This window comes from Plectropomus leopardus, chromosome 17, assembly GCF_008729295.1.
Source record: "Plectropomus leopardus isolate mb chromosome 17, YSFRI_Pleo_2.0, whole genome shotgun sequence".
NCBI lineage: Eukaryota > Metazoa > Chordata > Actinopteri > Perciformes > Serranidae > Plectropomus > Plectropomus leopardus.
Genome location: NC_056479.1, coordinates 15370284 through 15391059, shown reverse-complemented (window position 1 = coordinate 15391059; position 20776 = coordinate 15370284). Strand labels below are relative to the sequence as shown.

Sequence of the window (20776 nt, the reverse complement as noted above, 5' to 3'; positions counted from 1 at the left end):
TAATAAGTAATAAGTGGTTTATTGCCTTTCTACTATTGTGTCTGGCAGCGCCCCCCCCAACACACGCGCGCACACACACACACACACACACACACACACACACACACACACACACACACACACACACACACACACACACACACACTGGGAGAAGACCGCCCCCTTGTGTCATAAAAGGAAAGGTGCATGAAACTATTATAACGTGTAAGATTTTCAGATAACTTCATTTCGACACCAGTGCAGGCATGACTTATTGTATGCCACAAAAATCCCATCTGGAGCCTATTAAACAGAAAAATACAACAACTAGATAACAAAATTACCTAAAGACACAACACTTGATGGCATTTGTATTTTGCTGTCATTATATAGTTTGTTCAGGTCAAAAGTTGATACTTGATGTGCTAGTTTGCTTTACCTGATGTCTCAAACAGCCTGTTTGTTACATTCAAATACACTAGAATATTAAAAAATGTATAAATAATTAAACTGTTGTTGGGTGTTTGACAGCTGGATGGTCAACAGATCAAAATCTTAAAAGAGGATTAGTAGTGAGGCTGTGTAAGTCAGGCCTGAACTATTCAACTGTGTGTCCTTAGAGAATGAACGTGAATGTGAGTTTGAGTAATTTTTCGGGAATTTTTAATATAAGTTACTTTTTTAAAACGGTTAGAATTTGAGTTACAAGTGAGATGTGTGTGCGTGTGTGTGTAAAATATGCGAGTATCTTAATTAATAGATTGCATGAATCTTAGTTACAGTTACGCACAAGAAAGGAGATATCAAATGTATACTTCCCCCCAGTGATCCTTCATATGTCAATTACTCACCCCGGAGAAAATTCTTGATTCATTTGAGTTAAAAGAGTCTGCGTTTCACAACAGCAAAACTACATCAAAAAAGCTGTTTCAATTCTCAGAAAAAGTCGTGCAGTGTATTCCAAGTCTCATTTATCCAGTCATATGCTTAAAACTTTGAACTGAACTAAAAGTAAAACTCAGCTATGCTCTCTGCAAAGCCAGACTCCGTTGACAAAAACAGTGATTTTATTTCGCTGAGCATAGGAGCTGTTGGTTCGTCACTGCCTCGATCAGTAGCTTGTGTTTATTGTGACTTTGGTGAATCCAAACTAACTAACACCAGAGTCAAATAATAACACAAAGAAACAAAATGATCAAGGCTGTGACGGTGAAGCAGCTCCCATGTTTAGTGAGGTAAAATTACCGTTTTTGTCAATGGAGCATTTTGTTTGTGTTAATATGTGTCTTTGGTGTTTTTAAATGGTTAGTTCTCATCCACCAAAGTCACACAATAATACAAACAATCAAAGTGATCAAGGCAGGGAAGGACCAGCAGCGCTGCTGGTCAGTGAGTTAAAATTACTGTTTTTGTCAATGGTGTCTGGCTTTGAAGAAAGCATAGAGAAATTTCACTTCTAGCTCAGCTACCTGTCAGACGGGGCTGTCTATTTTGGAAGTACTGAGCATACAGCTGAATAAATGAGATTTGGAATATACTGCATGAGTTGTGTGACTGTTTGTTAACAAGATGTTTTGATATAGTTTTAAACACGGACCCCTTTGACTTCAATTCATCAAGAATTTTCTCGGTTTTTGGCTTCTTAGTGAATTCAGTGTAACACGGGATAAGCTACTGACGTACAAGTGATCATTTGTGGGGTGAAGTATTCCTTCAATGATTTCATGTCCTCCGGTATGTGTTAATATTCCAATGAACTGTCTGAAGATGTCTATCTGTCCTCAGACAAAGAGCTGCTCGTCCTTCCCTGAGTGGCTGCGTCTCAACTTCAGACCAGACAGGATCTTCTGTGCTGGTGAAGTCAGGTTGAGCTCAAGAGGAAGTGTTTTTGGTGACTGACACAGAGCCTGTCTCTGTCCAGCACTCTGTCTGTTACTGGACAGATTTATGTCCTGATCTGCTTGACACACAGACGTCACCTCCTGAGAGGACTCCTGTGTTGTACTGGCTGACGACACCTCAGATGCAGTTGATGTAAACAGTGAGTCTAGCCCCAGCATGTACTGCACTACCTCACGGGGGCTCAGTGGGGCATCCACTTTATTCTCTGCAGTAACAGTAGCCTGCTGCAGCTGGTGGGCCTTCTCAGGGTGGATGTCAAAGTTTTGGGATAGTCTCTGTGTCCCTGGCTCTGGAGAGGAGCTGCGGCTGCTGGATGCACTCCCTGGGTGGCCCGTGGCTGCGGCTGCAGGCTGTTTGGCTCCACGTCCTGGGTTGCAGAGTCGTGTTCCTGGGTTATGATGCCGGTAATACTTCACAGGCTGTCTGGTGAAGCGATAGCGTGGCTGAGTCCCCAAATCAGAGTCTGGTGCCTCCACCGGCTCACCCTGAGGATCACTTGATGCCCCTCTCATAGCCAGGACTAAGGCAGAAGAGGGAGAGCAAACATGTGAATCAGAAATTTTAGGTTATTGATTATAATAAACTTGGCTTTCCCTGCATTGAAACGTGTGAGAGTGAATGGAAGCCTTGAAGCTGCTTGCCTTGTAGAAACAGAGAAGAGAGCACCTCAGAACTACAGCAAGAGTAAAGCAAGCAAAAGAGATTAAACCTCAGACTTTGCTAAGCCGTCTGACTCACTCTACTTGATGGCGTCAGCAAAAAAAATAAAATGGAAGGAAGTCTCATTTCTTTAAATAACTGGAGGAAACATGTTAAGTGAGAAAAAGAAATAGGAACAACAACAGACACTTGAGGCACTCTCCACCCACTGCATCTGTTGCCTAGGAAGATACTGAGTAAGTGTGAGCTAGAACAAACCACCTGTCTGTGAGAAATAAAGTAAACAACAGGTACAACATCCCCAACAGGATTAATTAAAACATGTCCTCAAGCAGCAAAGGTACAAGATGACATTAAGATGACATTATAATCTCATTATACCAATGACTAAAACTACAAATAACACATAACACATCAACTATTGTTTAATTCTATCATTATTCTGTTAACCTTTTTGAGTCGGGAGTAACTGTCCTATCACTACGTCCCGCCTACCTGCTCTCTCATTGGCTTCAGGGCTGAGCTGGTCCACTGCCTCATTGGATGACGACTTGTCAGATATATAACCCTCGCTTGACTCTCTCTTGATTGCTCGACTCTGTTGGAATGACACAAATTGAGTGGATCTCTGCAAGTTTTTACAGACCACGTCTAAACCTGCAATACTGCAGCACCACAGTGTGTGTGTGATTCTTACAGGGCAATCCTGTGAATTACTGCTGGCTGATTTGACCCCTTAGGTTATATATCAAGTACTTTATCTAAAATTTTTAAAAGGACGGTTCACCCAAAAATCCCAAATCCATATTTTTCCTCTATCCCGTAGTGCTGTTTCTCAGTCTAAATTGTTTCGGTTTCAGAATCCAAGTGCTGGAGATATCAGCTGTAGAGATATCTGGTTTCTCTAGAATATAATAGAGCTAGATGGCACTCAGCTTGTGGTGCTCAAAATGCCAAAAAAATCCCAACAACAAATAAAAAGCTAGCTCAGTGGTGTAAGGTGAGCTAGCAGTAAATGCACGCCTCATTCTACGTGGTGATACAGTTGGTGGCTATAGCACTGAAGAAAATAGTTCCTTCAAACTGCTCACAACAAGGTCTGTATCTTATTATTATCTTGAGTAGCTGGGTATTGACTGCTGAAAAAAAAAACCCATTGCTGCTGAATTTTGCAATTGTACATTTTTAGCGTTGTGAGCACAGATTATCTTTACTTTATTACCTCTAAACCACCTAATTCAGCCACTGTAAATTTCTCTAGTAGAGTAACCTCTTTTTTTCTTAGCAGTAGTGGTAAAATATTCACATTGTAAAGCTTGAAAGAAGGCAGGGCAGAGTTTATAGAGCAGGAGAATTGCAGCAGCGTGTTAATCCTGAGAGTGCCAGGTGCTAAGGCTCTTAAAACAACAGGTACATTAATCAGGGAAAGTAGCTCAGATACACACTCACTCTGCCCAATGAGCACGTCAAACAACTGTTGGTGATTCTTTTTAAGCTAGCAGTCAAATGCTTAAAGATTTTGCGTTTGTGAGTGCTGTGAAATTGCAGCACATTCAAACCACTTAATTTTATTGTTTCATCGCTGCAGTACTCACTTCGAGTGAGTGTGGCCGCTCTCTGGAGGAGGTTTCAGGCTCAGGGCCAGTGTAAACTTCCCCCTCCAGGGTACAGGAAGCTCTGGGAGGGGTGTCTGGAAGAGGTGCAGTGGGGACCGGGGGAGGAGGTGTACTGGGTCTCCGCTGAGGGCCAAAAACCTCATCATGGTGTGCAATGAGGAACTCAACCAGTACAGCCTGGTAACTGGTCTCCAGCAGGGCAATCATTGACATGTCAGACGACACAAGAGGGCGCAACAGTGTTGGCCCAAACACAATACCCAAATTGCTAGGGGACATCTTGTTCTCGTGGTTCTCTGAAACTCTGTGAAGACAGAGGAAACATTTACAAAAAAAAGAACTAGAATAATTTACTGGGACGGGTGAGAGAAAGGTAACCGTGCTGCGTGCTCACTTTTGCAGGTGAGTCATCATGTGCTGCAAGGTGCTGTAGCAATATGGAGGGAGTTTCAGAAGCAGCTTTTGCAGGCTGTGAACGATGTCCATTGTCTCGTTAGTGTCTGGTGCCGACTCCCTTTCACTCACATGCTGAATGGTCTTTCCCACCGCGATGAAATGATTGTATAGGTCATAGGTTAGTAAGGGTTCTGGGAGCTGGGAGACAGTGAAGAGTAGAGAGTTACTGACTAAGATCAGAGAGAAAAGCTATGTATGAGAAAAAAAAAACAAAACATAAGTATTTGAATTTTATCAGCCACTGAATGCTTAATATTGACCTCTGAATTAATAGCTTTTAAATATTTTACCATGAAAACTAAGCATCTGAATGTTTTTGTTGTGAAGTCACCTCTCTGAAATTAAAATGTAACATTTCTTGATTTGGAATTTCATTAGCTGATTTTGCTGTTTTTCACAAATTCTGATCCAAACATTCAAGTTTCAGACTTTCAAAAGAAAAAAAAGATTCAGGCTACTGAAATATGACTAGTCAAAACATTCAGTGTCAATTGCCTATCCTATCTTGGGAAACTTGGATGTCTTTTTTTTTTTTTTTTTTTTTTTTAGAAAAAAAGAGAAATAATTTTTAAATCTGATTAAATTTGAGCAACCTGAATTTATTTTGAAATTCTCAAGCTTGAGTTTTTCGATCTAAGTTGGTGAATATATGTATAAATTAAAAAAAAAGATTCGAATTCAGCTTTGGAAACTGCAAATCAAGAATGTTCATATTTTAATTACAAAGAGATGAATTCGGAAAAAATAAATTCAGATACATGAATTTAAAAGTAAAACATTTCAATGCTATGCATTCATTGGAGTTTTAATTTCAATTTCAAGTATCCAGTGGCTGTTAAAATTCAGATATCTATGTTTCTTATTTGCCTCTATTGCTATGGCAATAGTAACACAGTAGCACAGTATCTTGTCTTATAATCAGCCTAATTTCCTCAGTGAATTTTATTCGGCAGCGACTCCTGTACCTCCTTAAAGAAGTGCTTAAGGATGGATGTGATGTCATGTGGTGAAAGGTCAGAGAGGTCCACCTGCTCCTTTTGCATCTCAATGGCCTGACAGAGCTTCTGAATTCGAGGCTTGGACCCACTCACACGATACACCCCCTCAGAGAGAAACAGAGAATACTGTTATCAAACCAAGACTAACAATCAGTGATTTTTTTAAATTCTAAGTTTAAGTCACTGTGGTGGTAAATAATACCTGGACTGAGAGAGCGCGACTCTCAATCTCCGACGTGCAGAGCAGCACCACAAAGGGCACCTCATCTGGCTTCTCCTGGGACAGCAGAGAGAGGTCCACTCCGAACACAGTGCCCTTCCTTTGCCCACACTCTAACTGACACACCTCCAAGCACTTCCTGTGCAAAGCCAGCCCGCACTGAAGGTGGGACAGGGACAGGACAGAGGACAACATCACCCAAGCATGTAGGTTTTGTTCCAACATTGGGGGAACACAAAAGTAAAGGGGGATTTAGGGGTCTCCTTAAGAAAATTTTCAGCAGCAAACACTTAATTTCCTGCTTTCTGGTGAATTTCTATTCACCAATTTTTACGTTTTTTGCATTAATTTATGGTCTAAATATCCCCCCTCCCTATTTCATACCTCCTCACACTCGACCCCGTTGACGACAATGTAGTTTTCACACTGCTTGCATTTGACCATCTTGCTCTTCATCTTCCTGAGTTGGTGTGTCAGTGCGGCTCGTGAAGGTGTGCGTGCTTTGAGTGACTGGACGTCAATGTATTCTTCAGGGAGAGGAGGGAGATAGAGTCATGTAGTTTAATGGTTCCCATGAAGGGTCAGGTTAAAAACCTGAATATTCTGTTTATAGAGGCTTAGAAAGGGAGTAACAAACCTGATTCTGACGTATCCCGTTCATCCATGTCGTCTGATGACACTGTCAAAGTGGATGCGGTTTTAGGCAGCCTCCTATTAGTGTGAGCTTCACAGGACACAGCAGAGGGAAAAGCAAATCATGTTTATCTTTGCAAGGCTTTCATATGCATGTGAAAGTAAAATTATGGAACAAAAGCAGGCTTGTGCTTACCAGGGCTGGACAGAGATTCCAGACTGCCTCCAAAACTGTCATTGTCACTGTACCCAGTTCTCCCTGAAGTGTAGCAAAACACAAGAAGACTTTAATTAAAGAGGATAATATTAGTGTTAAGACAATCATGGTGTAGTCAGGGGAGTTCTTACTGCCATCGATGGGTCGTCTCAAAGGGCTATCGTCCGTCATGGGGGAGGAGTCCTGCACAGAGCTGAGAGTGTTGCTGGTCTTTCGTTTGTTCCTTCCAAATAGAAGGATTGTGACATTCATTTTAATGAATAAAGCGTAAGAAGAAGTACAAAACAAGTCCACAACCAGTGGATATCATACAATTTTTCTGCTTTCATCCCACTTGAATTGATTGAACAAAAACATCTCAGCAAACAATAACAGGAGAAAGATTGTTAATCTGGGTTTAGAGTTTGCACCAACTACTTTAATTAAGAGTTGAGCACACAGATACATCCAAGCTGTCTAAGTTTTTCTTTATAAAACATAATTACCTTCATGTTTTCACTTAATATTCTTTTTAATTTCTGGCCTTAAAGGTCCAGTGTGAAGGATTTAGGGGGATACATTGGCAGAAATGGAACACGTTTCATTAGTTTATAATCACTGAAAACAAAGAACTTTTGTGTTTTTGTCACCTTAGAATGAGCTGTTTTATATCTACATCATGGATGTATAAATAGAACTGGATACATGCATTGGAGGCAGCGACAGTTCATTCCCATGAAAGTTGCTCAGTAGTGCATTAACCCTTTGAAACTTGAGCAAAATGGCTTGATTACGGTCAAAAACATGGGGAGAAGGCAATGAGCAACGAAAGAAGAAATTACCCCAAAACTGACAAAAAAATAACAAAAAATACAAGAAAATTACCAGAAATTTAGAAAAAACAATGAAAATAAATAATAATAATAATATAAAAGTTGCTCCATGCCTTTTTGCAGTTGAAATAAACTGCACCAATTTAATGAAGTTTCAAAGGTTTAAATATTTGTGGAAGGCATCTGAAAGCAGAACAAGAAAGTGATGTTGCTCCAGGTTTCAAAGAGTTAAGGCTAAATAGTTTGATATGCGGGATATAAAGTTTCTTAGATCTTCCACATCACTTGTCCCAAAGAGCAAGTATACTGCAGACTTTCACAGGCCAAACGGCAAACTTCAGGAGCCCTCTGTTAATGAGGGTGAAATGACTTTACTAAATGGATCAAATCCCAGTAGCGAACCGAGTCATTTTATGACGGTTGTGATGTTCAGTTTTTTTTTATCACTGCTTCACAGACACCTCTTTCAAAATGTAAATCATTAGGGAACATCGTTTTGGCCTCATGGCATCATGTGGTGGTTCCAGAAGTTGTGATTCCAAAGTTCACCACTACCTCCACCTTGTTGCTTCTACAGAAGCTCAGACCAGACTAACCAAACACTGGCTCTAAATAGGGCTTATGCATCTGCCACCATCATTCTCTGCTCGGCACATGGGAGTAGTTTCAGTTGTTACAATCTACAACCCCACCTCTTGATGCCACTAAAGCCTACACACTAGACTTTTAAACAAATACATTATGATTAAGGAAAAGCTTCATAAACTTTTGATATCCGCAGGAAAAAGCAGATTGGTCAGTTTAGCGTACCCTTTGCACTGAGGAACATACTCCTGGAAGGTAAAGGCTTGGTGAGGTTGTTCAGGGCGACGTTTGCTGAGGATGTAGAGCAGGTACGGCTCCCCAGGCTCCAGGGACCTGCACGTCAACTCCAGGCTGTGATAGCCGAGGGGAACGGACTCCGTCTGCTGCCGCTGGAAGTAAAACATGTTGACTGTGGCCTAAATTAGAAAAAAGACATAATGGGGCAGACATAGCTGTTATTTTATTGTGCTAATTTATCAATAAATAGTTGCATGAGTGTAATATACAATGTCAGAGTGCTGCTTTGCTCATTTCAGATCCCCATGAATGTTTGCAGTGATGATCTCAACACAAAATAAATAATATAATGATGCTTTTAGGTTAGTAACACATTCAATTTTTCAGGAATAATTCTTTTGTTTTATTCTATTATAGAGGCAAAGTCACAAGCAATAAAGCACTGCTTAAGCAAATTATTACTCTGGAGCAAATATATGCATTTATTTGTGTAGAAGTGGGGGCGGAGATGTAGTTCAGCAACATCTGATAACAATGATCAAAATATGTATAATTTTAATTAGTTAATTTATAATAGACTAAAACTAAACTTATCACTAAACATTTTAGTAGAGACTTTAGACTTTAAGATATTGTGATTCTAATGTTGTGTACGTACAAAACTATTAAATATAAAACTGAAAAAAGAAATATAGGAAATGTTTTTAGTTTTAGTGTTTGTCACTTGGGTCAAACTTCGCAATACAACAAACATGAAGGGCATATAATACCTATTCTTAAATAATGCTCTTGACAAATACACCATATATCATAAAATAAATAAACTAAAACTAATACTGAAACTAATAAAAAACTAAACAAAAACTACATATTTTTAAACAATAAAAAACAAACTGAAATGAGCAAACACTCTTAAAACTAACTGAAACTAAACTAAATTAAGAATCAAAGAAAATGAAAACTAATGAAAAATACAAGACCATTGTCCTGATTGTAGTTGATTGCTGTTAAAGTTTGCACAGTGGCTCAAGTCATTGCGATTTGACACTATAACTAAAATAAACGCATGATATTGCTACTACATGTATTCTATTTATACCACGGCCATGTGCAGTAATGTGCGCTTTGAGATTGCTGCACTAAAGATGCAACAGTATCTGCATGCATGCTGATAGATGTTTAACTTCTTTCGATCTTACACCTACCTCCTTGAGCACAGTGTCTCCCTGACAGATGAGCTTGCGAATGTGGGAAACAATTCGCTCTTTGACCTTCACTAACTCATCCTGGTGGATCTTGGCGTCACTCACACACTGTTTGTACAGGAGCTCTGCCTCCTGCACCTGAAAGAGATGGAAAGAACACCTGAGAGCTGCTAAATGATCACAAATCTCCACCAGTTTGCTTCAGTTGTATTATTAAACATCATAAACACAGTGTGAGCAAAATAATGTATTAATTATGTACTTAACTGCATTACTGCAGATTATATTGCTTTAGTGCATTGAGGGGACATTCACCTTAGTCTGGGCTTCATCCTTCGACTTCCGCCTCTTATCCATTGTTTTGAGTCCAGCTGTGTCGTCCACAGCTTTAGCAGAGATAGCTTTAGCCTTTTCCAGCTCATCGCAGCGCTGGTAGTATTGCTGACGAGCCTTTTTTAAAGCTGTCACTGCATCGTTCTGAAAACAGGGCAGACACACAGATGGGAAAAACACAGAAGAGTTTGTTTGATTACTGTGTGAGCCATGAGCAGTTTAACATTTTTTAAAGCAGAAATCAACAAGGTCAAAACAGACAGATCTTTCTTTGACAGAGGGAAATATTTTGCATCAGATGCTTGTTCAGGCATCCAGTCAGTTGGAATGTCTTAAATTTGAGGAGATTAGTTTTGACAGTGCAATAAGCGGAGCTCAACTTCTGCCATAAACAAGATTCCTAATTCACTTACCATCCTCCTTTGTTCCCGTGCCCACTGCTCCTTAAACTCTCTGCGCCACTTGTCGATCTCATTCTTCTTGGCAGCCAAGGCCTTTGGGACAGAGATACTGAATTAAACACAAAGTCACAGCTACACATACCCATCTCTTAAAGATGAAGATGTGCTAGAACTCAAAACTTTTTGTTTGTGTGTGTTTGGACTTCCGTACTTGATAACAGCGGTTGTGTATCAGTTCTGAAGTCTTTCTGGAGGTCAGACTGTTCTTGATGTCTTGCTCTAGCGCCATTGTGTAGATATACTGCAGGGGCATCATTTCCTACAAAGGCAGACCAACTTTAGACAGTTTCTCTATAGTAAATACAACTAAGCAAGGAGAAATGTTGCAAACTATTCAATAACACTCTCAAACAAAACCTTTTTTTTAGTACATGTATATCACATAAACAAAGGTGTACCTGCAGCCCCACATTGGCTTTTGCTCCGTCAGCTGTCTTCATCACATTTTTTGCAAATTCTTGTTCTGTCAACAAAAATGATGATGTTAAGAAATTGCTCATCAAGACAGGACAAGCGGAACTTGACAGCAAACTAAACTGGAACCACTAAATGTCCCCTCAGATAACCCTGACCTTTACTGAAAGATCAAACCTCCTGGAGCTCTGGCAGGGCTGGTCAGTGTCCCTTTTAACCTCATCAGCTGTTGATATGAGCATGAACTACAACAGAAAACGAACTAAGACCCATTTACTTTTAATGTTAATGTCTAAAACCGTGAAATGGTCTGTTTATAATCTGACTGTTTCTAAACCAGGGATTTTAGTGGACCTCAGAGTGCCATTGTTGGGCTGTGGAGATACTGCCAAATGGTTGTAATTAATAAAAAATGGTCTTTTTTGGTGACTTACAAAGCTTATCATTCTTATGTCAAAATTTGATCAAGAATTTAGATTGTTAAACTGAAGTCTGAGACCGGTCAAAATCTGTGACCCCAACCCCAAAATCCTGTTCACTCAACAACTCATAAAACTGTTGTTCGGAGGTTTCTCTTGCATTGCTACAGACTGTACAGCAGACCCTGATGTTAGCAGCAAAGAGGATAATTCTTAAGGAATGAAAGGCTACCAGCAGTCGTTGTTTCTGTAGATGGCTTCGGAGTCTCGGGGACAAATCTTGAGAGACTTTCAAACAATATGCTGGGTTTGCAGGATAAATTGGGTCCGATGATTAGACACCTTAACTTTCCCATCTGTCAGCTGATGTCCCTGCTGCATGACAGTGGCTTTTTGTTTCTGTTCTGTTTTTGGTATGCGGGTCATTTATGTTTGCAAGTTGGTTTGTATATGTTACCTAAGATACATAAAAAAGCTCACAAAACTCTAACAGGACACAGAATCCAACGGGTCACAGATTTTGGTGTTACAACATGAATAAAATATGTCAAATTAAAATGTATAATTTCAATTATCAGTTAAGTTTGAATATAACCCTATCAATCATGACACATTATCAGGTAGAGAAAAACATGTTTCGCCACTGTAAGCTGGCTAATGTTCCCTCGGACGCAGTGACACTAAATTGATAGGTTTTGAAATGAAAATGTGATGTGGAAGATAACTAGGGGTTGCGGTGGGGGGATCGATTCAGCATAGCATTGCAATTATTTTGCACTGCAATATTGAATCAATACACTGGCACTAACTATCAGTCATTTTATAATAGAAATGATTAATATTACAAAACAAATTCTACTTTTGGTAGCCTAATAGAAAAGTTTTCAGTCCACTAGATGCACTTTGCTGCAAAAAAAAAATGACTGAAGTGAGATGAAAAGACTGAAAATGTTTTCAGGGACATAGTTTGCAGTGGAAGGATGCAAAAGATCACAACATATTTGATCATTATACTCAGCATATTGCAGCACATTTAAAATCACAATATTATTGTATCTAAGTATCTTGAAAATATTGTCTTATGGGGCCTCTGGTGACTCTAACCCCTAGAGACAACCCTGTGCAAGTGAAAGCTCCAAGACATGTGGTAACGACATACAAACTTAAATACGTTAAATCTGGTACTTTATTTCGGTCAACACAGCTGACAGAGGCATATTACATATTTATAGCCCAGATTATATTTTGGGTTTTTTTGTGGTTATATTTTTTATTTAGGGTGAAGGGTGGTTTAACAATCAGAAATGGGCCTTAAGTCACAAGAAGTTGAGAACTACCGTCTTAAACATCATAACCTAATCTGTGACAGTAGCTCTCGATCTGACGCTTGTTTTTAAAATGGACACTTTTCTGTTGCTGTTATGGATCTGCTACAGTATGTGTAATCCACAGTTGTTAAGGGCTGAGCTCCACCCAGCATTACTCATCTGTTGCTGTTGCCTAAACATGATTCTCACACAGCTGAGCAACTCTCCTGTCGCTCTATATTTTGATTACTGCCAAAAGACTTGCATCTCAGACTGAACACTGGGTACCTGAGCAGGCTGATACGGGGGTTAATCATGGTCTATGTACTCCGAAGACACCCCGTATTCTTTATGACCCTGCTCTGCCCTGCTAATCTGCCCTCTAATCCTTTCGCTCTGTGTGTGCGCAGTTCACTGAGGTGACTTCACCAACCGCAGACGCCCCCACAGAGTGAAATAATACACACAGACCATGTTATTGCAGGTAACAACATGCTCTTTGACCATACTAATGAATCCTCTAACATGCTTAAAGTATCTGTTCTTTATTGGTGGACACCATGATGGCCCTGCCCTCCTGACGCCTGCTGACTACTGTCGTAATGCCTGTATATATATGACTTTCTAAGAATGAGTGACCATGTTTCTAGTGCTAATTACAGTTCTAAATTGAAGCGGTGAACAACAGCTCTGGCTCTATAAAAATACATTTGAAAAATGTATTTTTATAGAGGCAGAGCTCGCCTTCTTATACAAAATGAGGAATAACTTACACTTCAAACGAAAGAATGGCAGAACTTTGCTGAGACTAGGGCCTTCATAGTGGCTGAAATTTTCATGCCCTGGATTCTCTGTTGTAGAGACCTTATATTTGCATTTTATAAACACCACATCATACTCGCTTTTTTGTATAGTTTATATTCAAATGTATTACACGTTGGCAATGATTTGCATGTTATGTTTCTGTTTCCTTATTCTCAGTTACATGTGGACTTACCCAAGCTTATTCTCTTCTCCATCCACGCCAGAAGATCTTTGGCGTAGCGGCACCACATCTTGGTGTACTGCAGTGCCGTCTCCACACCGTCATCACACCGACAGAGGGCCAGGTCTGCTTCCTGGGCTGAGAGGGAGTACATCAGCATAACTGCAGGGCTCCAGACACTTGAGAGCTAGACCCAGGGGTCACACAGTGTCCTTTGGGCTACAAACAGCTTCCACCCTCAAAGAAAGACCTGTCTACTCTAAAGTGACAATCCCCCGGCTCCTAGACTTCCTCACTCAAGGTGATAAAAAAAATTGAACATCACTTTAAACAAAAAGTATACACAAACCCCAAAAGGGAAACAATGACTGCATATTGCAAGTCATAGCTGCTCCTCAGAATAAAGGTCCTGTGGTTTCCAGCAGACGTCAGAACACTGTACAAATCTCTTGAGCACAATGTGCTGTTGTAGGTTGGCGAAAATCTCTTGAACAAATCCTAACTCTTCCACGAGATGCTCATGGGGATGTAACCTGAGAGAGAGGGAGGTTTCATGGACCAAAGACAAACAGCTTTTGCTAAATAACTTCCCTCCTGTCCCCTCTTCCTCTCTCTGGCTGGCCCCTCCCTCTCACACCTGCTCACTCCAGCCACAAAGAGACAGGCCGAGCTGTAAGAGCAGAGTCACCCCTCAGTGCCAGTGTGCGGTATCAAACACTATCATGTCACAGCTCTACTGTGGTCAGGCAGGCAGGGCGTTGAGATGACAACCCCTCCGCTTCTTCCTCTCTGATTCACACCAACACAGAGCAGACAGTTTGTGCATGACAATCACATGGACTCTCGAGCACACCCCACACCGCTTTCTCTTTTCCTCTTTCTCACTTCCAGCACAACTTTTGCAAATAAATGTCAAAATCTGTTCAAACACATCTTCATTTTTCTCCTGCAGCAAAAGGTTAGAGCCACAGATGCACTTCAAGAGTTTTGCAGTTCCAAGTTTTCAGCTGTGTTTTTAAATGCGTATGCAAACACTGCCAGAACGAATGCAACTTCTCTCTCAAGTTCCTCTCTCAGACATGCAGATTTGATTCTGTTTTCCCCTTTTCACAAGACATCAAATCCAGTTAGACTGGTATAAAAATCCAAGCGGGTTTCTTCTCAGGGAAAATCCATAAGAAACAACAGGCAATTTGAGAAGAGCGATGAATTCAGGGTCAGATTGTGTGCCAAGATTGACCTCTTTTAGTCTTTCCTCTCTGTGTTTTGTTTCAAGTTGCACTTTCAGAAATCATTCTCCGAGCACACTCTGTGCTGCCACATTGCCTCCTGCACTTCGATCGGGGATTATCCTCATCAGGTCCAGATTGTGAAGTGACAAGCTTTAGAGGAGCATCGAGTGAGGTTTACCTCCTGGTGTGTGACCTAGCGTGGGCAGTGGGGGAATCCCAACCAATGGGAACACATGCAACAGCTTGCCAGAGAGCTTTTTTTTTTGTAATGTGCTGGACTTAATTTTAGTTTGATGATATCAAATGCATCCATTCACAAAAGAACGTGTCTCTTTAGAGTAACAGCACGGATTACATTAAACAGGATACACCATCAGTGACCACCGTTCAGCAGGTGCAGACAGATTTGGACTTCAAGCCCAAAGAAGAACTCTAAAAAGACTTTTACCATGATGGAAGAGAAGATTTTTTTATTTTCGCTGTGCTCTTTAAACACTATCTTTCCTAATCTCTTACTGTGTGCTGTGCCCTGTATTTTGAGTCAAACTTTGGTTGTAGTACTTGGCAGTGACAGTCTGGTCTTTTTTCTGTCTTCCCTGTATTTACTACACCTCCTTTTTTTTGTAGACCCCCTCCTTTTCTTCCACTTGTGTCGAAGGTAAAAAACCGAGAGCAGCTGTCTCCTGCTTTAATCCTGTGCCTTTATCCTAATCCTGTTACAACAGGGCAATTACAACTCATGGCTAATTATAAGAAAACAACTAACGATTGAAGAAAATCTCAAAAAGAACATCACAACTACGTTAGATACTTCATGTCTTTGAAGTTTTGGCCACAATAACACATTGCCAGATTTTTACGTGCCAAAGATTTTCTTGCAGATAATTGCCAAAAGTGTTTCATTTTTAATGTGCCGTGAATGTCACACTACCGCAGCAGCTACAACCCATTCAGTCTGTGGTGTGATGAAGTTGGCAGCTCAGCATGCTGAGATGACAGCAAAAAGTTTAAATGTATACCTCTAGTATCTGGCGGCATCATTTAAATGAAGCACTCCAGGGTGTCCAAACCTTTTTGAATGGGGGCCAGATTAGATGACGTGAAAGTAGCTGGGGACCAGCTGCCTCTCGCATCATATGGGTTGTAAAAAATATTAATAATAAAAATAAAAAAACACATACAAATGAGACAGATGCAACTGTTTCATCTTTCACTGAAAAGAACAATCAACGTTCCACTGCCAAAAATTAACAGCCCTCACTGTCAGCGTTACACTTTGCTATAGCCATGCCCGCTAGACAGTAAGAATATCTGTTGCAAAGTAACAAGTTTAACTTTTTCAGTGTCTGTTTATGAAAACACAGTAGCTCTGTCTATATGTTTTCTACATGTCTACAATGTGTATGACAGACCTGCCATTGTGAGGTAAAAAAAAAAAAGAAAGTCAAAATGAACTTGCTTCATTAACCAATACTGTGTGGCAGGCCACATGTAGTATATTTTGAAAGACAAGCCTCAGGCTGGTTAAAATCAGTCCACTGACCACCACTGGGCATGCCTGAAGTACTTTCCTGGTATTGGTATCTAATTTTTTTAACTGACAGCAGCTTCTGCACATCATAACTAATGATCTGTTGTCAGTCACGAGGTGGTCAGAGTTAATAAGGTGGTAAGTAGACTAGTTAAATCAGCCACTAGACTGCAAAGTCTCGAATTCACAGATCTGTGGTACACAGGAGCGCTGTATTGATTCTCACTGAGCTTACAGAACCCTGACACACACAGGAGAGCAGACACACACACTCTCCTCTCTCACACATACAGATCATACCTGTTTGGTTTCCATCCACTTCATTGACCTCAGCACGTATCTATGGACAAAGAGTATTTTCACAAAGACTTTTAGTCTATAAAAGCATCACTGATCACTTCAAAACACACCTAGAGAATACAGGAAGGGGTTTCCTAAAAAAAGCAGTTCTTGTTTTCATTTTAACAAGTAGGTATTGATTCCTTACAGCCACATCGTGTTGCTCTGTGAGCTCGGCACTTTCTGAAGAGATGGATTCAGAGATGGACTGTGAGTCAGTGTCTGGCAGCAGCTCCTCCCCTGCACTGAACACAGGGATATATTCACATTGAGTGAGACACATGCACAATCAAAAAGCAATATATATAACAGCTCAGTGTTTGTAGAGGAGCATACATGTAAAAACACTCCATCATGCTTCCATATGCTCATCTGCCAGAGAAATATGGAAAACACACTGACTGCACATGTTGATGGGCTGATCAGTGTCACACACAAATGTCTAAAGGGACAGTTTGTTTTGGTGTGAATTGCTGAGTGATGGAGATATCATACATTTCTTTCAGTGTTCTTTTTGGCGCTACCAGCAGACGGCCATCTCTACGGCCGATATCTCCAACATTCGGCAACTCACACCGCAACAATCTAGATTGATAAATACCACTACAGATAAGAAGAAAAACATGTTTTTAATGTACGTTTAATTTCACACTTGTCAGTTTTACTTAACTTTACTTCAAAGCAATGGGTGATGTGTGGGCAGATTTGCTATAAAAAGAGGAGTTTCCAGTGCTTTCAGTGGTTGACACAAAATTGGATTAAGATCCCAGTGCATGAAATAATCTATACCAAAAGATAAGTCATAGCTGGTTGAATTCATGTTGATAAATCATGGTTTTAAGTATATATAAACAGTTTCATCCTGTCTGGCTTCCTTTGACCAGCCAAGTGTACAGCATCTTTGAATGGCACTTCACGAACCATTGGGTTTTTTTTTTTAAATCATAGTGTTCACATCAAACAGAACAAGCTCATTGATGCAGGAGACAAGAGAAACATGTGATGGCACTGCTCCATTTATAAATCTTGCATAATACTTACCAAGGAATTAAAGACAACTCAAGATTATCAAACTCTCTGAAAATCTCACTGTATCGCTTGGTTTCAGATTTATGGTGCACCTTCGTCACATCTGAAATGAGAGATGGAAAAGCTAAGATACATAAAATAAAAAAAGGGTCTCACTATTTACATCATGCAAACTGTAACACTGTGGATTTTCAGATCCTGAAATGTTGTTCACCATCAGACACAGACATGCTGACACTATCGCAACACAGCAGAAATATTTTCATTCTATAAACAGTAGTGTGTAACCAGAACATTTAAAAGCTTATGTGAAGAAACAAAGGTAAGTTCTGCATATGTAAACTGAATCTCTTTTTTATAAAGCCACAAAAAAAAACAAAAAAAAGTAGGTTGGAAGGAGAGATCAGCTGCTTAGCTCTGGGCTGCTTTTTGGTGGTCTCTTGTGGTTTTTGAAACAGACAATGTTTTACCTCTGTACTACTTTTTAGCTGCTCAACAAAAGGAACCAGCTAAATGCCTAACAACATACTTTAAAAGAAAAAAGTATGATTGTGCTAAAAAGATAATAAAGAAATCAAACGTAGTTCCCCTGAAGTCACATCTTACAGCATTTCCTTCACATTTCTGAGAAAAAGACTTCTTTGACTGAACTAAAATACAATGCGGAACAACGAGGCACATTTTGCTAATGAAGCCTCAACTTACTGAACTCCTACTATTTAACTGGTGTTTCCCCACAGGAAACAACAAAAAGTCAAAAAAGAAGGATGGATGATTTACAACAGATGCAAAGACTGTAGAAAAAGCAATGTCGCTCTCTCAGAGAGACGTCTCCATTTTGGTCAACCACATCCTGCTTGCAATTTGTGTCACGTCCCATAATGAACATAGAGTCCTTGTTTTTCACACCAGCAGTGTTTCAGTGTTAGAGTGAGAACTGAGACACCAAAAATGTCTTAACAAAACTAGATTGCCAGTGTGACAGAGTCAAACTCTACTTTCAAAGAGACAAACTCTTAACTGTTTTTGTTTGTGAAGTTAAGACACACTGTGAAAAGTTCCTGAAGTTGCGATGTACTTACCAGCATATTGCCAAAATTTCTAATTAGGTGTGAAGGTTTAGCAAGCGTTACACCAGTCTCAATGATATCTTAATTGTATAATCGTGTTTTTATGTAAAGACAGGCTGATTGTGCTCAATAAAAATACAGAAGTCACACCAAAAAAAGACAGAACAAGAAATGTGTCAAAACGGAGAAAGAGTTCAGGAAGTTCATCAATCCTCCTTTGATCAGGAGGATGCCACAAAGAATTAACAAAGGTAAATCCAGGCCACACTTTGCATACACCCACATGCAATACCTATGTCACAACGACACTACAGCAATTCAGCAAATTTCCAATCAGCAAACAGTAACAGAATATCTGTCCATTTAAAATCAGTCCCGACAAGTCAAGAAACGTACAAATTAACCGAAAGGCATATACAAGCATGATGGCTAACATGAAGTGAATGGTGACACTTCCTCAAAATTAGAATAAAAAACATTTTTTTTCTACTCACCTGTGGCTTGAGAGGAATCCTTATTTGGCACTTGATCTTCTTCCATTTCTATCAGCTATCACCACAGGAGCCAGACCCTACCAACACTCTCCACACATCATCTGCACCCTGAGGTCACACTATGACACACACACACACTATACAGAACAGCGTAGTTGAAGTGGCAGGAAATCTGTACTGCAGTGTGTACACACACACACACACACACTGACACACTGAAATATTAGCATGCAGCTCTGAGCTTGCTGCCGTTTGTGCTCTTAAAATGATCTTCCGCTGGTGAAGTGGAGGTTGGCCAATCTTGTTGTCAGCACTATAGGAAGAGGAAGTGTAGCTTGCTGTTACTGTAGGCCCCACCTACGCTCTCACACCACACAAAGTGAGAAGGTGCAACTGCTTTTAGATTGTTTCGTCTTAGAAAAAAAAAAGAAACAAACGATTTGACCTCAGAGGAGGTTGAAGTGCAGATGATTTAGATGGCATGTTGACAGATTACAGATATGCGTCATTCACAGCAGACATTTGACCTTGATACTGGCAGGTAGTGGTGCACCGAAATCACATCATCTGTACATCAGAATACATCATTTGGTAAAAATCAGGTTGTTCTTTAGTAAATAAATGTCACGTAAAGTACAGCCGCCACAGCGTTATAGTTGAAGCAGCGTTTTAGTAAACGATGACATCTTGAGGGTTATCGAGATAAAAAAACTGAGAGCGAACTCTGCTTCCTGCTTATTCTACATGTAGCAGGGATGGGCTCTGGAGCCACATGCAGCTTGTTAGCTCCTCTCCAGTGGCTTTCTGTGGCTTTGAAGATTAATATGATATGGAAATGAATAATAATCATTTTTTGACATTTTAATTTACAATTGATGTAGGTAGTTAAGTTAAATATATGTACTGATACTTATATTCTCCAATTATAAAGATATGTAACCCATACAAAGCCCAATGTTTGGAAATTTTGTCAACAAAAATGTGCGTTGTACATATATGACCTGGTGCCTTTTCCTCTAAAATACACCAAACTTCAATAACGGTGGCTTGTCTCTCTAGCTATACAGAAGTAAAAGTATGCACGCACATCCAGTCCAGACTTGGAGCAGGAAACAAACGGTGAGTAAATAGTAAAAAGGCAAAAAAATGGCTCACACACTGCAGGGCTCCAGTTATCAGTTATTTAATGCACCAAAGCAGTAGGGATGTTTCGAGCAACACAGCTCTTCATTAGTTAGTCAGCATTAAATAAGTGCTAACTGGAGCCCTGCAGTGTGTGAGCCATTTTTTTGCCTTTTGTCTCCCTAGCTAGGCTAGCAATGAATTTAATATCCAAACTAGAATTACTGCCAACGAGTGCAGCCGCAGTTACAGTTTACATTCAGGTATGTCCACACTCATATGTAGCCATGACAACAGATAATGCTTCAAATATGGATGTTGCTGCAAAGGAGCTACAAATTCTAAAGCACGGATGCTCACACACATTTTTAACACGGCAGCACAGAAAAGCTAAACAATCAGCACAGTTTCAATAAGGACATCCAAGATTAGTGTCACCATTTCAGTATCTGACCGAACGTCGAATAAGAAAACATAATGATGTCACAGTGAATATGACCTTTTGTATATAAAATGTAAC

General features: G+C 40.1%; 1 protein-coding gene across 1 annotated transcript; it reads right to left on the bottom strand.

The window, feature by feature from the left end:
- Nucleotides 1–19375, bottom strand: LOC121956527 (GEM interacting protein). The gene is made up of 21 exons (XM_042504792.1): nt 19135–19375; nt 17583–17673; nt 16690–16786; nt 16503–16542; nt 13452–13577; nt 10713–10777; nt 10466–10573; nt 10267–10347; nt 9836–9997; nt 9521–9658; nt 8304–8494; nt 6813–6904; nt 6661–6723; nt 6469–6555; nt 6216–6358; nt 5814–5990; nt 5579–5716; nt 4552–4751; nt 4137–4461; nt 3037–3139; nt 1–2401 (listed from the first exon to the last, which is right to left on the bottom strand). Exons 1-21 carry the CDS (start codon nt 19178–19180, stop codon nt 1761–1763), a joined length of 3114 nt encoding a protein of 1037 aa, XP_042360726.1. The 5' UTR covers nt 19181–19375; the 3' UTR covers nt 1–1760.
- Between the last annotated feature and the right edge of the window lie 1401 nt (nt 19376–20776).

Excerpts from the sequence above, each read along its gene's own strand:
- LOC121956527 (XM_042504792.1), bottom strand. The coding sequence starts at position 19,180 with ATGGAAGAAGATCAAGTGCCAAATAAGGATTCCTCTCAAGCCACAG. Across the intron at positions 16,543-16,689 it reads CAGAGCAACACGATGTGGCT|ATACGTGCTGAGGTCAATGA; the intron begins GTAAGGAATCAA and ends CTTTGTCCATAG. Across the intron at positions 13,578-16,502 it reads AGTGGATGGAAACCAAACAG|CCCAGGAAGCAGACCTGGCC; the intron begins GTATGATCTGTA and ends ACTCCCTCTCAG.